We start from the raw sequence: 17151 nt of genomic DNA, 5'->3' as shown, positions 1-17151 counted from the left end.
AGTGTAGTCTGGGTGAGGAGAAATTCAGATTGTGAAACTATGGTATGCTGGATGATGGTGGAATAAGATACAGGACATAAATCTAATAAGGTAAAATAGTGAGCACGTGGATTATGGATATTAAAACCAGGCCTCTATGTTACTGTCTAGACTGAAAGTCAGCTAATTGGGACTGGGCTCTCTCCAGTTCCTGACCAAAGCCTCTGCCAGCTGTGCAAGGGTAGAGCCCAAGCACCTTTTTAAAGTCCTAAGGTTCTACCAGGTGTGGTTTGACCCCAGAGTGCCGGCAGAGTGCTTGCATGTCCATACCTAGTAATTACCAATTACCTCAGTCACATGTCCTAAAAAAATCCAGGGGTCTAATTTTCCTCTCACTTTCTGCAGTGAAACTGTTGACTTTAATAGTGGTTCTCCTGATTTATACCAGTATAAGGGACAGTTGGTCCCTGTATTTATAAAGACATTGTGCCTAATTCATCTATGATAATTTTTCTGAAGTCAGTGGCGTTACAACAGAGACTTTAGCCCATGGTGATTATGGAAAGAGAAGTTCTGGGCTGTCTCACAAAGAAGAACAGCCCTTTACATTTATACTTTATGTTCATGGTTAAAAAAAAATTTGAGTCAAGGATGACAAAGATAAGCACATCCATTACAACTGCTTATTGCCTCTCATGTGTTTGCTACTTTTAATTCAGTCTGGATTATTCCAGTCCATTCCATTTGTCCAAAATAGTGTGAAACAGTGCACATAATATGCTGTAAGCATTAAACTGATTTTGAAAAGTTATGCTATGTTAACCTTAAAGTTGTATTTCCACCACTGTTATAATTTACTGCACAGTACAGACTCGTAATATTACTTGTAAAACTCCTATTAATAGCATGAGACAACGATTAAGTTAAAGTGCATGTCATTAGCAGTTTAGCCACAGATCATGGGAAAGTCAGAGGTGTGGGGTAAAGGACGTGCCCTGCCTGGTTAGCGATGTGATCTTCTCTACAACTGACTCAGTGTGTGACCTGACTTTGGGCAAGTCACTTAATCTCTCAGTACTTTGTTTTACCCATTTTAAACTAACAATTATCTACCTCAAAGGTTTTGTGAGCTTCTACAACTACTGACCATCTCCCTCAGGGCTCTGTGGAAGTCTACTCTTCCCTTCTTAAGCTTCCTTGTTGAACTTACCGTCACTCTGCCATTGCCAACTGTCTGGCAGTGGCCAGTGTTTCAGATAATCACTTCTCTGCCTTATTCCACATGACCCATGTGCATGGGTCAGCCTCTCCAAATTCATCAGCCAGGCCCCTACCTTCTCCACATTTAAGTCTTGTCAAAAATCTATTTCTGCTACGTGCGCTATAATGAATCTTGTGTGCATGTAGAATATCCCTGGTTTTGTTCCCCTTCCCTGACCTACATCTAACGCAGCCTGTCTGTCCTTTGTGAACTCCTCAGAGCAGGGACCAGCCCTTCTTATATACTTAGAAAGTGCCTTGCACATCATGCATGCTACCGCAAACAAATAACAGAACGGCATCAGAAATATTGCACAGTGCTGAAATTTGCAAAAACAATCTCCATTATTGCCCCATGATTTCACACGTTCATAACTTTCTGACACATTTACGTTTTGCCCATGAATTTCTTTTGCTTGTTCTTCGCCTAAAGATGCATTTGCCTGAAGAGTTTAAGCCAAATTGCTTCAGCCATTTTTGACATAGGACTGAAAATGTTTCCCCTCCCCTAACGTGGACAAAAACGGACCCTTTTTGCCTCCACAGAGACAGCTCACCATTGACACTTGATGTAAGGAGTCATCAGTAAGGAGTGTATGCTTTCTTAAATTTGGAAAAAGTAGTATTACCTCACAGGCACAAAATGTCAAATGAGTGGAAAAATCTCTGAACGTGCTCAGTACGCCTCTATTATTTTTAGCCTAATAAAACCTCACTAACTCTGTGACATGAAAGTGTATTTTTTCCCCACCCAGCCTGATGGGCACATCAGCAGCTGCTGAGGCAGTCTGCAAGGAGAATACTATAAAAGTCTCCCTGAAACAGAGTCCTGCCAAAAGTATTGTCTTAACATTAAGGAAAGGAGAAGATTGGATGGAAAAAATGAAGGACTCATGGTTTTTGCACATTACTCTGCAAATTCTAAACTTCTGTTAAAAAACAACAACAACTTATTATCAACCTGCAGCCAAAGTGATTTGTTTTCACGGTTGACACGGCCTTGCAGAGAACTTTCACCAGCCAGAAAACAGCAACGACTATCTATCAGGCATCTCAGTGGGAAGGTGAATTTCAAACAGTAATTGCTATAATTATTCACAGGAAATTTTCTCTTTGTAGATAAAGAAGTACATTGATGAAGCATTAAGGTAGCTCTGATAAAATTAAGCGAAAAAAGGCAAAAATTAAGCATCCAATAACAATATTAATTCAGCCATGTTGCATATGTGGAATATTTTGTGACTTTTTAAAAAATATTATCATGGATATTTAGCTATATAAAACACTACATTTGTGCAACATGACTGAGATAGTTCTGCCGTGGGAACATCAATGTGTGCACTCATGTGTTTTATCCATTAGTCCACTCCAAATGTCAAGGAAATCAACTAGAAGAGTGCCTTCTGCAATACTCCTCTCTTTGGTCCCCTTTCCGTGTATTGCAGATGGGAGCAGAAGCAGATTTGCCAACCAATCTCTCTCTCTTTTTAAATTAGCAGATTAGCATAACTAATTAGCAGATTTCACTGCCACTCTATATTCTTTAAACCAGTGGCTCTCAAGTTTTCTAACTACTGTGCCCCTTTCAGGAGTCTGATTTGTCTCACGTACCCCAAGTTACACCTCACTTCAAACTACTTGATTACAAAATCAGACATAAAAAAATACAAAAGTGTCACAGCACACTAGTACTGAGAAATTGCTTACTTTCTCATTTTGACCATATACTTATAAAATAAATCAATTGGAATATAAATATTGTGCTTATATATATAGAGAGAGAGCTGTATGATGCAAGTTAGGTCGACATAATTTTGTAGTGTAGACATGGCCTGAGTCTTTCTAGAGTGCCTCTTGCCGACACTTGTACCTCTGTCGACACTTACAGCAGTGCAGCCGTGCCGCTGTAGTGGTTAAAGAAGATGCTACCTATGCTGATGGGAGAGCTTATCCCATCAGCGCAGGTACTCCATCTCCCCGAGAGCTGGTAGGTATATCAACAAGAGAAGCCCTCCCGTTGACATAATGCTGTCTATACTAGGAGTTCGGTCGGTATAACTGCATTGCTCAGGAGTGTGGATTTTCCACCTCTATGAACAATATAGTTATATGGACACAAGTTTGTAGTGTAGACCAGGGCTTAGAATATAAAGAGTTTTACATATCAAGACCACAAATATTCAGATAGAGAGTTGGCAAACTGGTTTTCCAAAATGTAACATCACCTGATGTGATCTTGCAAAGGGGGGTTGGTTTGTGCCCTTTGTTGTTTCTTTATGATGACTAAACGTGTCTCAGAAAGTTTGCTAAACAAACAAAAATGTTCTTGCTTTTGTTCTGCCTTAGAAATATCAACCATGTGGTAGAATTTAAGACCAGAAGGGATCACTGGATTCTCTAGAAAGCAACAGATGGTCCTGTGGCACATTTAAGATTAACAGAAGTATGGAAGCATAAGCTTTTGTGGGTGAATGCCCACTTCATCAGACGCAAGACCCTTGCGTCTGATGAAGTGGGCATTCACCCACGAAAGCTTATGCTCCCATACTTCTGTTAATCTTAAAGGTGCCACAGGACCCTCCGTTGCTTTTCACAGATTCAGACTAATACGGCTACTCCTCTGTTACTTGGATTCTCTAGACTGACCTCATGTGCAGAACTGACCATCAACCACCACACAGTCTGTTCTTAGAAACTAAGCAGCATCAAGTCTAATTAGTACTTAGATGGGAGACCACTTACATGTTGGAAGACTCAGGAGGAATTGCTCTTCCCACCTAGTCAGCACCCCAGAATGGAACTAGGGGCTGCTAGTGTTGCTCTTTTCTTTAGATAAAAGGTAAAAGCAAGATCCTGGCCAGTTGCAGTTCTTAAAGGGAGTGATTTTTACAAGAGCACAGGGTCTTGGCTTCACTGTTTTTGATGATGGATTCTTACATAACTCAGACGTAAACTAGCACCAGCTGTTAATTGAAAGATCAGGATGGTCAATTTTTAACACAGCGTTTCTACCCATGGGTTGAGTTAGTTAAGTGTTGCGAATCTCAATTAATCAGATTAAACCTGCATGATTAATCATAAACACACAGTTCTCCAGTTCTCCTTAATGTTTTCCAGGACAAAACAAGGGAAAACAAGACTTGAATTTTTAATGTAAACAAACAAACAACAAAACAAAATAAAAAAAGTAGGGCTGTCGATTACTCGCAAGTTAACTCATGCAATTAGCTCAAAACAATTTATCATGATTAAAAAAATTAATCGTGATTAATCGCACTGTTAAACAATAGAATACCAATTGAAATGTATTAAATATTTTTGGATGTTTTTCTACATTTTCAAATATATTGATTTCTATTACAACACAGAATACAGAGAGTACAGTGCTCACTTTATATTATTTTTGATTACAAATATTTGCACTGTAAAAATGATAAAAGAAATACAGTAGTATTTTTCAATTCACCTCATACAAGTACTGTAGTGCAATCTCTTTATTGTGAAAGTGTAATTTACAAATGTAGATTTTTTTTTGTTACATAACTGCACTCAAAAACAAAACAATGTAAAACTTTAGAGCCTACAAGTCCACTCAGTCCTACTTTTTGTTCAGCCAATCGCTAAGACAAACAAGTTTGTTTACATTTACAGGAGATACTGCTGCCTTTTTCTTGTTTACAATGTCAGCTGAAAGTGAGAATAGGCGTTCGCATGGCATTTTTGTAGCTGGCGTTGCAAGGTATTTATGTGCCAGATATGCTAAACATTCGTATGCCCCTTCATGCTTCGGACACCATTCCAGAGGACATGCTTCCATGCTGATGATGCTCGTTAAAAAAATAGTGTGTTAATTAAATTTGTGACTGAACTCCTTGGGGGAGAATTGTATGTCTCCTGTTCTGTTTTACCGACATTTCTGCCATATATTTCACGTTATAGCAGTCTCGGATGAGGACCCAGCACATGTTCTTCATTTTAAGAACACTTCCACTGCAGATTTGACAAAACACAGAGAAGGTACCAATATGAGATTTCTAAAAATAGCTACAGCACTCAACCCAAGGTTTAAGAATCTGAAGTGCCTTTCAAAACCTGAGAGGGATGAGGGTGGAGCATGCTTTCAGAAGTCTTAAAAGAGCAACACTCCGATGAGGAAACTACAGGACCCGAACACCAAAAAAAAAGAATTGCAACCTGTCGGTGGCATCTGACTCAGATGATGAAAATGAACATATGTCGGTCCACTCTGCTTTGGATTGTTATTGCCAAAACCCATCATCAGCATGGATGCATGTCCTCTGGAATGATGGTTGAAGCATGAAGGGACATATGAATCTTTAGCGCAGGGATTGGCAACCTTTGGCACGCGGCCCACCACGGTAAGCTAAGGTGACCAGAATTCCTGATTTAATAGGGACAGTCCCGATATTTAGGGGCTTTTTCTTATATAGGCTCCTATTACCCCCGCACCCTCTGTCCCGATTTTTCACACTTGCTGTCTGGTCACCCTAGAGTAAGCCCCCTGGCAGACTGGGCTGGTTTGTTTACCTGCCGCATCTGCGGGTTTGGCTGATCGCGGCTCCCACTGGCTGCAGTTTGCCGCTCCAGGCCAATGGGGGCTGCGGGAAGTGGCACGGGCCGAGGGATGTGCTGGCTGCCACTTCCTGCCACCCCCATTGGCCTGGAGTGGCAAACCACGGCTTGGTTTGGGAGTCGCGATTGGCCAAACCTGCGGATGCGGCAGGTAAACAAACCGGCCCGGCCTGCCATGGTGCTTACCCTGGTGGGCCGCGGTCCAAAGGTTGCCGATCCCTGCTTTAGCGCATCTGGCATGTAAATATCTTGTGACGCCGGCTACAACAGTGCCATGCGAACTCCTGTTCTGACTTTCAGGAGACATTGTAAACAAGAAGCAGGCAACATTATCTCCTGCAAATTGTAACCAAACTTGTTTGTCTGAGTGATTGGCTGAAGTAGGACTGCGTGGTCTTGTAGTCTGTAAAGTTTTACATTGTTTTAGTTTTGAATGCAGGTTTTTTTGTACATAATTCTACATTTGTAAGTTCAACTTTCACGATAAAGAGATTGCACTACAGTACTTGTATTAGATTAATTGAAAAATACTATTTCTTTCGTTTTTTACTGTGAAAATATTTGTACTAAGAATAAATATAAAGTGAGCACTGTACACTTTGTATTCTGTGTTGTAATTGAAATCAATATATTTGAAAATGTAGGAAACATCCAAAAATATTTAAATAAATGGTATTCTATTATTGTTTAAGAGTGTGATTAATTGCGATTAATTTTTTTAATCGTTTGACAGTCCTGGAAAAAAAGCCTTTAAAGAATAAATCATTCGAAGGAGGATTTTCCTCTCAGTGAGGTTATGGCATGAGCGTTAATGTGAGTGGAGATATTTATCTCAGAAAACAGAAAAAAAGATATCCTTATTTATGAAGAATCCAGTCTAGCCAGAAATTAAAGTTTGGCTCTCTGCATCCAAAACATTAGAGCAATCAAATGATCTAAAAGAATCTCTTCCTTTTGCAGTATAAGTTATTAGAGGACTACAAGGACTAGTTTGATACACAAGCAATGCATATTTTATAGATTCCTTTGTCCTCTTTGAAGTCTGACATCCAAGTACTGATCGTGCATGGCCACCCCTGTTTAGCTTTTCAAGACACAAATTCCACTACATCTGACGTAAACAGGCCAGCTTTTTCAAGGCCTCAGCCAACAACTCTTGAAATACCATGCACTCACACATCTACAATATCATTTCTGGAGTTGGTTAGTTACACCACTATTGTTAACTGTTAATAAACCACAGCACAGGAAACAGGCAGAAATGTTCAAGAGATATTCTTACAGAAAAAGGAAGGTGAGCATTATTCACCCCCAGTAAAGCTTGTACGAGCACATATAAACTCTGTATTACTGCACTAGAGTCCAGAGTTTCCCCTTGCTAATGAATACTCTGGTAAATAAAGAAAAAACATCTCCCACTTCCTAGGATGCTGTGTTTTATTTAGGCACTTAAACCAAAACAAAGCAAAACCCTAAGGCTTACCTTAGAACACTTCTTCCCTGAGTCAGAGGCCCACTACTGCTTTTTAAAGAGAACCCGCAAAAAACGTTTCAAAAATTGGCCTTGTGTCCTTTAATTACATATAAGGCAGGCCTGAAATATTATGTTTTTTTTTTTTAACTGCTCGTTTTTCCACTTAGAAAAACCTGGAATGTCAGGTCTGATTTTCCACTGGCTTTGTTGAAGGGCCATTGAGAGGTCTCAAAGCATATTCATTGTGGGCTCCAACCATTTAACTGAAGGAGAGAGTATGCTGGATTTGAGCAAAGACTTCCTTTATCCAAAGTGTTTAGTTATTGCAGTTAAATAGGTATTAACCAAAACCCAAAACTGGAGGAGTTTTGAATAGTCTGTCCAAAATTGTTTTCCACTGCAATACCTCAGGTTTCACTCATCTGATTCTCATCATGTTACCATTGCACTAGCTCTCCACTCTTCAATAGCATCTTTCAGCCTAGGCAGGAATTGAATCTTTAACATAAAAAACCAAGCAGAAGTGGCTTTTTTGTTTTTTTTTAGGGTACACACACACACACACACACACACACACACACACGTCATTATGCAGCAAAGAAACAAAAAAGTGTACAAGCCCATTTTCTTTTTGCAGATCACTATTAGCAGCAGCTGGGTGACCTTGGGCAAGTTACCTCCCTTTTCCCGTGCCTCAGTTTCCCCATCCGTGAAATGGGGATAATGATAATGACCTCCTTAGTCAAGTGTTTTGAGATCTGCTGATGAAAAGCACTATGAGAGCCAGGTATCATGTTATTACTACGCCTCACAGCTCTGGGCTGAAGGAAGTGGCTGTGGGAGAGCAATCCTTCTGGCCTTTGGGGAGTCAGTTTTGCCTCCCCAGCACTCTCATCACTGCAGCAAGCCTCATTGTTGTGGTTTCCTACAAGTGACGCTGAATGAGCAAATAGCAGTACTTGCATTGCAGCCAAGGAGAGCATCTCACTTCTGTGAACACTGAAATCAGATAGGAAAGGAAAGGATACTGCCCATGTTCATCACTTTGTGCCTACAGAGTCCTATTTCTTCAGACAAGGCAAAAAGTTTGTTCCAGAAGGAAGAGGGCTTTCTGCTGTCCCAGCACTTGTTATTGTTCAAATGTTAAGATAAAGATGTTTTGTAGACACCACACTTTCTTTTTAAAAGAGGGGAAAACATGAATCACATTCTCCTGGCTGAGAAGCAGATGAAAACATTTTATTCAAACTCTCTCTTGAAAAAAAAAATCACCTTTTGGATGAGACAAAGTATGAGCACTCTCAATGCAAATGGAAATTTTTGTAAAGTTCAAAGCAAGTGAAATATTCATATTAAGCATGGAATGGCTTCTTCTGTCTTAACTGGTAACACTGCAGGGAGTTTACAGGAGGGGAATTTCCCTCGGTGATCATCTATGTAGGCTGGTTACATTTGGTCTGGAAAACTGAAGTCCTCAATCTCAGAGCAGGTATGGCACAAGCAGCAGAAGTGCAAGTTTATCCATGTTTCAGTGCCAACTTGCCTCCAACAGACTGCTTCTGTCTCTTTCCTGGCTTTTGCTTGGCAAACCATGTTCAGGAGGACAGAGCCAAATTAACTCTCCTGTGGGCCTGGGGCTATTAGATTGTGTGGGGCCCCTGGAGGTTTGGAGTGGGCTCAGGGCTGGAGCAGGGGATTGGTGTGCAGGAGGGGGTGCAGCTCCAGCTGGGGAGGGGGGTGGGCTCTGGGGTGGGGCCAGAGATGGGACGGGGTGGGGGTGCAGGTGGGAGTGTGGGGTCTGGGAGGGAGTTTGGGTGCAGGAGGGGGCTCCAGGCTGGGGTAGAGGTGCACAACGGGGTGCACTGATGGCTCCTGGTTGGCGGTGCAGCAGGGTCCCTGGATCCCTGCCTGCCTTGACTCCGTGCTGCTCTGCTCCCTGAGGTGGCTGGCATGTCCGGCTCCTAGGCAGAGGGGCCAGGCAGCTCTGCATGGTGCACGCTGCCTGTGCCCGCAGGCACTGCCCCCGCAGCTCCCATTGGCCAGGGTACCCAGCCAATGGGAGCTGTGGAGCCAGTTCTGGGGGCGGGGGCAGCACACAGAGATTCCCTGAATGCCCCTCGCCTAGGAGCCACAAGGGCACATCGGCAAGCCAGCGCTTGCAGCTCCAGCCCCGGGGGATGGCACTGAGGCTTGGGGACTGGTATCCGGCCCGTGGTGTGAGACTTGCTACAGGCCGGATGAAAAGAAGCAGAGGGCCGCATCCGGCCTGCAGGGCCCCCCTTAGCCTGAGGCTCTGGGTGGCAGCCCCTAAAGTCCCTGCATTAATCCGGCCCTGCAGGAGGATAGCTCAGCAGCCTCTTTAAGGGTCTGAGCCCAGCTAGGCTCTTCTGCACCTCTTTGCCACAATCCAGGGAGGTCCTTCCACAGCATCAGGGTATCTTGTCTGTTCCAAGAGGATTATTTGGGTGATGTCTGCTTTTTAGCTAAAGACGTGGTTGAAAAGGAATGTGGTTTTACCAACATTTACATGAATTAATCTATGTTGTTCTTTAGTTCCCGCTTACAAGAGAGTCCCCTCGGCTACATTCATCATCCCTTAGGGAGTGTTTATGAAATGTTAATTGAGTGATTCTTCCTCAACTAATAGTGAATGGTGATGTTTTTATTTCTACACCACCATAAAAGTCTGTGGTGGCAGACCCCTTGCATCCCTGCGAAGCTCACTGTAGGATCAGGATCTAATTTACGACAAGACAGGGAAGATAATGCTGGTGTGAAAGGGGAAAGAAGAAGCTACAGAAATAATATAACAATGTTGCTTTGGATATTGATGCCAAAGTAGTGAAGGTTACTGAAGGTTTGTTTTAAAGCTGTGTCAAAGGAAGGAAGGACTAGACTGTGTAGGCCTCTTAGAAAAATAGAGTTTGAAAAGAAAATGGCAGGAGCAGAGTTGGTTTGTGTTACTGACCATGGACAGCTATTTTGATGAAGGATAACACATTTAATGTATTTAGGGAAGAGTCATCAAGTATATGCAGTATCAGACAGGCTTACTACAAAAAACTATAGATCAAATTTAACATTCTGATATAGGCATCTGTCACACGCAGTGATAGCATTGAAAGGTCGGCTAGCAAGTTGTGATCATTGCAGGTACTGTATTTCCGGAAGATTATTATAGACGTTTTAATTGTTGTTCTGGTTGAAACTTCTGCTTTCTAATTCTAGCTCTTTGTTTCCATTTTTAGACTATTCAGCCGTGCAGCTGTTCTGCCCTGCACACTAACAGTCTATTTGTATTTTCCTTTCCTCAGAAATGGAAGGGTTTGAGCTACAGGCAAAGATGATGATCCCACTTTCTGATTTAGGCTCCTTTCACATGTGCTTAACTTTCACATGTGCTTAACTTAAAGCATATATTTAGCCCTATTGAGTTCAATGGGACCAGTACTGCATGTATGCTTACAGTTATACATGTGATTGCAGGAGAATATTAAAAACAACAGATTCATATTTCGTAGGTTTAGAACATTCATAATTTATTTTATTTCAAGGCACCTGCTCTCAAAGTCCTCTGTGCGCCTTAAAAAAAGTAATCTGAAAACACAGTTTACAATCACTGGACACCACTATTAGATTGTAACCTATTTGAGGCAAAGATGGTATATAAAAATAAAAACAACACACTGACAGCACGTTGTCACTACTAATGAAACCACCAGCACCTCAAGTAAATCCCACAGTAGCAACAAAATCTGAGAGGAAAAATAGGGGGAAACCCTCCCCCCAAACCCAACATACATAATTATGTCCTTTCTTCCTGACAAATAGGATTCCAAATTCAGAAGTAATATGTGAGGGGCAAATTACACAATAGTGGGAGGAAGTGGTTTAAGGGAATCTAAACTGACACCACGTTCACATTCTTCCAGATGGTATGCTCAGCAAGTTACCATAGTTTAGACTCATTCATACATCATCTGTAAAGGCTGGTCTGCTGGGGGAGAGGGGGAGGTTAAATCCACAGCTTTTTGAGTTTATCTGCTTTGAGCACACTTGAGTAAACACAACACAATTTATTGTGAGCACTGACTCTGCACTTATCACAAACTCTGGATTCCTCTTTCAAAGTGAACTAAACTTTGCTGTGAAGTGAGTTAGTCCAGTTTATTGTTCGTGTGCACACAATGCGGCTGCTAACTACTTTGGCAGTTTTCCAAAGGCTATACCACACCACCTTGGAGGCGACAGTTACTGACCTGTCTGTTTACTTCTGTGCCCTGTCCTGGAGTCAAATTGATCAGATGTCCCCTCCCTCATTTGGATTTAGGAGCGGGGAACAATGTTGGGGGAGAAATGAGGCCAGATTTAGGATACTTTCCCCCTCTCTATTTTTCTATTAATGAACAAAACCTCTAAGTTGTGTGAGAGCTAAGGGGGCTCTATACATAACACACAAAATAGAAAACCACAAAAACAAGGAAATGAAGAGTTAAGGCATCTAATAGTACATAACTTTTATTTCTCCAACCAGAGAGGCACAGCTCACTAGTAGCGCAACTAGCATAACCTTAACTCTGCCCCAATTTTGCAGAAACTGCATTTTCCATCAAAAATAATTTTTACAGAGAATTCTTGACCTACTATAATGTCACAGCTGGGCTAGACATGAACCAATAGACAAAAGTTGCATCACGTTACCAATCTTCTGCAAGAGCCAGTTTTGTGTCCCTTGAGATGAAAGAACCCATAATCTATGCTTTATCTTCTTTCAGTGACCCATACAGAAATAATGAGGAGATCTCATAAAAGTAGACAAGGCAGAGAATGGGCAATGACAGTCGGAAGAGACTATGAATAGAGCTATAAGGGGAAGAGACACTATGAAACAATTATAATCTTTCGGGTTTTTCTTCTCTTCCAGGAGATGTGACTGTAAACTGTACTGTTGAACTTCATGTTACAAGAGGTAAACAATACCAGGGAAAACCTGGGGACTTCCTCAGTATAGAGTGTCCAGTGGAGTACTGCACAGAAAAGCCGGCCATGAACTGGTGCAAGATAGAGGGGAAGGACTGCTTACTTCTGAAAGATGAGTCAAACATGCACACAGCCTGGAAACAAGAGAAAGTGTTTGTTTTGAACTTTGTACCTGTTCATCAGAACAACAGTGGATTCTATCGTTGCCAAGCTACTGTGGGAAGTTTAAACAGTCAGAGCCATGCAGTAGTAGTTCGTGTTCAAGGTAAGCATTAGAGGATAACTAGTTTTGAAGGAGTTTCTCTTTATCAGAACTGATTCCAACGGTTAAAAACACATTCTATCTGGAAGCCTGTTTCTACAAACACACACACTATTCAGTGGCACAGTAGTAATCCAACCAGCCTCCTAAACATTCTTACCTCTCCCATTCTGCTCCTGTTAATGTCTGTCTTCCCTCTTTCTGGCTCTCTTAAAGGTCATTAGGAAGAAATCAGGAAAGACTCAAGAGCATCAGGAAAAGAAAAATACAGTCATGGGGGATTCTAAAACTCTTGGAATTTAGGATGATCCATGAAAGGCCAATCTAGTAATAAGAAAGAAATATAAGTCAGTCAAAGCCAAGGAAAGTCAGGAAAGATACAGTCTGGTCACAAGCTGCACAAATCAGTCAAGATGCGAAAAGGTGCATGTTATTGGACAAGGTCAACAAAGTACAAGGAATGAAATGGCTTATGAGAAAATCATGCTGAAAGCAACAGTTGTCTTACAGAGAGTACAAAAGGAGTGTATGACTTCGTGCTATGCCTCTTGGAGGCACAGAATACAGTACAGTCCCAGCAGCAAGAGGGATATGATGCCCTTGGGATATGGGCTTGGTGTGGTTCCCAGAACAACTCAGAGGTCTGCTCTAATTCATGGCAGCCCTGCCTGGGCTGCTTATAAGCAGCTCTGCAACCAGGAACTGCTCAATATGGCTCTGGCACAGTCCTGGCCTAGTCCAGCTGTAAGGCTGTCTTACACAGTGCCTGCACCAGGAGAATTCTCTCCCAGTATGTTAAGGAGCTTTTATGGCCCCTGTTCACTGCTGCAGCAATTTACATAGGGTGCAGGGCTAGAGAAAATCCCTCACAGCATTTATTGCTGAACCTTGCGAGGTGGTTTAGCCTGTGTCCAGCTCACACATGTCTCTTAGTGTGAGCTAAACTCTAATAGAAAGTGATGAGCAAAAAAAGTATTCACAAATGTATTTTGAAAAAGTGACATAATAGCTATTTGCAAATTATTCACTTGGCTGATTTTTTAAAATGTCAAAGTCTTTGAATAAAATGTGTGTGTACTACTCAAGCAGCCTTAGGAGACAAGTGCTGTGCCCTTCCACCAACTGCCTTCTTTCTTGTTTTGTTGTTTCCCTTAATCGAAAGTAGAAGTCATGGAGACTTCACTATAAGATTGCTCTTTGAGTATGGAAAACATAACCGGAACATAAAGTTTACCAAGTTCTCAGATCAGTTTCAATTCTTGTCCTGCTTTTCTTTTTCAGAAGTGACTACAAATGCCTCCACAAATCCACCATCAAGTAAGTTCTGATCTTCTCTCATAAAATAGGGGAACTATCTAGTATTTATATGACTGTGTCTGGGGAGGGTCATATATTTTTGCACATACTGAAATACTGTTTAACCTCACTAAATCACTGTTGCTCACACCATAGCTTGAATGCTTCACTTGGACCTAAACAGCCATCACCTATGCCAGAATCCCTTGCTGCTGCCCACCCTAATGCATGAATATATCAGCATAAGCGAGACAAAGCTAATTAGACACTCCATCATAGTGTAACAGATTGTTCAGTTCACACACATTTCTCTCATACTGCGTAATACATGCTACACATGTCACTCATGCTGTTCCAGGAGTCACACTGTATCAGAATTGTAGTCTTTGATTAATTTACAGTGCAAAATGCACAAGTCACTAATAACAGGTTCTTTTACTCAGGTGACTACTTAAATATTTGTTACAGGAAATAAGATTGGTGAGTCACATATATAGAGACATGAAGACTTTATTTAGTACCCAAATGCAAGCAAGTATAATTACAGTCATAGAAAAGTCAGATGAGGATAGAAAAACAATTCCCTATAATGTGTATATTTACAACCTTATGGAGATCATCATGAGTGAAGATGGAATGAATAGTACATGGAGAAGCACTGTAAGTGGGAGTGATGTTTCAACTAAGGGCTGAGTGTACATTTTTTATACATTAATTGTAATGTAATTAATTTCCATTACACCCACACATGTATGGGACCATATTTGATTAAGTCTCAGTGCCCTGTCCTTGTATAGCAGGGGTAAAGGCTTGCTATGTGAAAGGGGTCACCAGTAAAAAAGTTTGAGAGCCACTGTTGTATAGCATTCCAGGGGGCCAATGTCAGAGTTCAGGCTGCTTGCATGGCCAATTTGCGGTCAATGTATTTCACAATAGTTTCAATGGGTAAACTTAGTTTTGCTGCATGGTTACATATACATCTCTACCTCGATAGAACGTTGTCCTCGGGAGCCAAAAAATCTTACCGCGTTATATTGAACTTGCTTTGATCCACCGGAATGTGCAGCCCCGCCCCCCTGGAGCACTGCTTTACCGCTATATCAGAATTCGTGTTATATCGGGTCGCATTATATCGGGGTAAAGGTGTACTAAAAAACCCCTAAAATGCTATTATTTTAAGTTTAATCTATTCCTTTGCAGTTTACTTGTTTATCACAAGATACATATTGCTAAAAATTATCATTGTAGGTTAAATACTTATGCTAAATATTTAAGCCTTATGCTAACTACTAGTCTCTGTTAGGTATTAAACTTGTTGCAAAGCCTATTTTGACTATTTATACATTTTGTTCTTCCCTACTTACATTACAGCTTTAATATCCGCATTTATAAGCATGTTAGCTTTTAACATATAGATTATAGTTTAAACACAAGCATAAACTTTCCAAGATCAGTTCGGGGTCAAGGGTCAACAGAACATAAACAACATCTTAAAGAGATTACCCAAAGCCATAATCTGTTTAGTCTGCCTGGCCTATTCAGGAGTGTCACACCAATACTATATAAACCAACGATGCACAGCTGCGCCCTTGTCAACAAAAAGGGATCTGTGCACCCTATACATTACATGGGTTTTAAAATAGATATGGGGGAAATGATCTTAACTATCTTTGTCACCCTCATTTAACATACTGTTCTCTTGAAATCTTACAGGCAGCAAAAGGACAAAAATCTCATAGTTCCCCACCAATCTGGCTCCTCTGCCAGCCCTTCTTCTTTCTAAGCTTTTCCTCCTGTCATCCCTTAAAGGGAACCCAAAGTTCCTGAGTCCATAGTTAGGCACCTAAATATATGGCCTGATTTCCAGAAGTGCTGAGCACCCAGCAGCTCTCATAGACTCAGGGGTGGCTCTATGTATTTTGCCGCCCCAAGCACGGCAGTGAGGCAGCCTTCGGCGGCATGCCTGCGGGAGGTCTGCCGGTCCCGCGCCTTCGGTGTACCCGCTGCCAAATTGCTGCCGAAACTGCGGGACCCGCGGACCTCCCGCAGGCATGCCGCCGAAGGCAGCCTGACTGCCGCCCTCATGGTGACTGGCAGGCCGCTCCCCTGTGGCTTGCCGCCCAGGGCACGCGCTTGGTGCGCTGGTGCCTGGAGCCGCCCCTGCATAGACTTCAGTGGGAGCTGCGGGGTGCTTACCACTTCTGAAAATTAGGCTAGTGCCAAAGTCTGGACTCAGGAGCCTGTCTTTAGCATCCATTTCTGAAAGTCTTGGGCTTTGAGTTTAGTTGAGAAAAAAAAAATGGAACCTCCCAAGTTAGTTTTTTTCTATGCTGCAAAAAGTACAGGAAACGAAAAAGAGAAGAGGAGGCGAGAATCTGGAGCAGAAAAAGGAAGTTTTGAGCAGCCCCTAACCCCAATCCCCCTAAGAATTTCAGATAGCCTTTCACCCCTCACAGTTCACTAAATATATTCCTAATGAATATTTTAAAATGCTTGGTTAACTAGCCTAATTCAAGTTACTCTAAAAAGTGTGCGGTTAGCAGATTAAACAAATTGGTACATTGAATTTATGAACTAATCAGATGGCTTGGAATAATCCAGCCAACATCCTATATCATGTACTAATAAATCTTAGAGGAATTTGCAGGTGCCACTAATGTCACAGAAGCTCCTCAAGGACCTAGCAACAACAATAAGAAGTGGATTATTTATGCCCTACCATCTCTGGGGGCATTGTGTCTCCTCATCCTTATCTGCTTATGCCTGTTGTGTTGTCTGCAGTGGCACCAAGGTGAGCTCTTATACCACCTTCTGTTCTTCCTTTTGCTGCTGTGGGCAGAGTCATTTGGTTTTCTCTGGTTTCCACTATTTAAAACTTCCCTTCTCTAAGTACTGTTAAAATGTCTGAGAATAATCATCCCCAACTGACAGATGAGCTAGAATATGGCCAAGGCCCACCTGGTTATGATGATGATTCTTTGGCAGCTTTATTTGTCACATGGCCTACTCTCATCTAGGGACAGTGCAATAGGTTTGTATAAAATAGAACCCACCCAAACCTCAGACTACACTTCTTTAGTAGTTTGAAATGCTGTGATTTGCTCTTTGTCTCTCCCCATCCCCATTTTACAGATAAGACATTAAACAAGAGTCTTGACCACTTATGGTCATTACAGATCCCTTGCTACAGTTCATAAGGGTGGGAGAGTTAACCTTGCAGTCCTGATCATACTCCAACTAATTACATTCTGCTTCCCTAATTTCCCTTTGTATTTTCAATTAGATACAATATTCTTCTTCCCTTCCT

General features: G+C 41.7%; 2 protein-coding genes across 4 annotated transcripts in view; one reads left to right on the top strand and one right to left on the bottom strand.

The window, feature by feature from the left end:
* BTLA (B and T lymphocyte associated) overlaps positions 1–17151 on the top strand; it is a 177276-nt gene that overhangs the window by 292 nt on the left and 159833 nt on the right. For 2 of the 3 annotated variants that reach the window (XM_065588860.1, XM_008166086.3), the window contains exons 2-3: positions 12231–12551; positions 13830–13865. In XM_065588860.1, the coding sequence (XP_065444932.1) occupies positions 12231–12551; positions 13830–13865 (357 nt within the window). Of the gene's footprint in view, positions 1–12230; positions 12552–13829; positions 13866–16479; positions 16636–17151 lie in introns of all 3 variants that reach the window. The other variant, XM_008166082.3, reaches the window with a different exon arrangement.
* Positions 1–17151, bottom strand: part of LOC103305939 (uncharacterized) — an 83696-nt gene that overhangs the window by 16539 nt on the left and 50006 nt on the right. The gene's annotated exons all lie outside the window — the stretch shown is intronic.

Source organism: Chrysemys picta, chromosome 1 (genome assembly GCF_011386835.1).
Source record: "Chrysemys picta bellii isolate R12L10 chromosome 1, ASM1138683v2, whole genome shotgun sequence".
Classification (NCBI taxonomy): Eukaryota; Metazoa; Chordata; order Testudines; family Emydidae; genus Chrysemys; species Chrysemys picta.
Note: the sequence above shows the minus strand (reverse complement) of the source record. Positions and strands in the feature narration are given on the sequence as shown.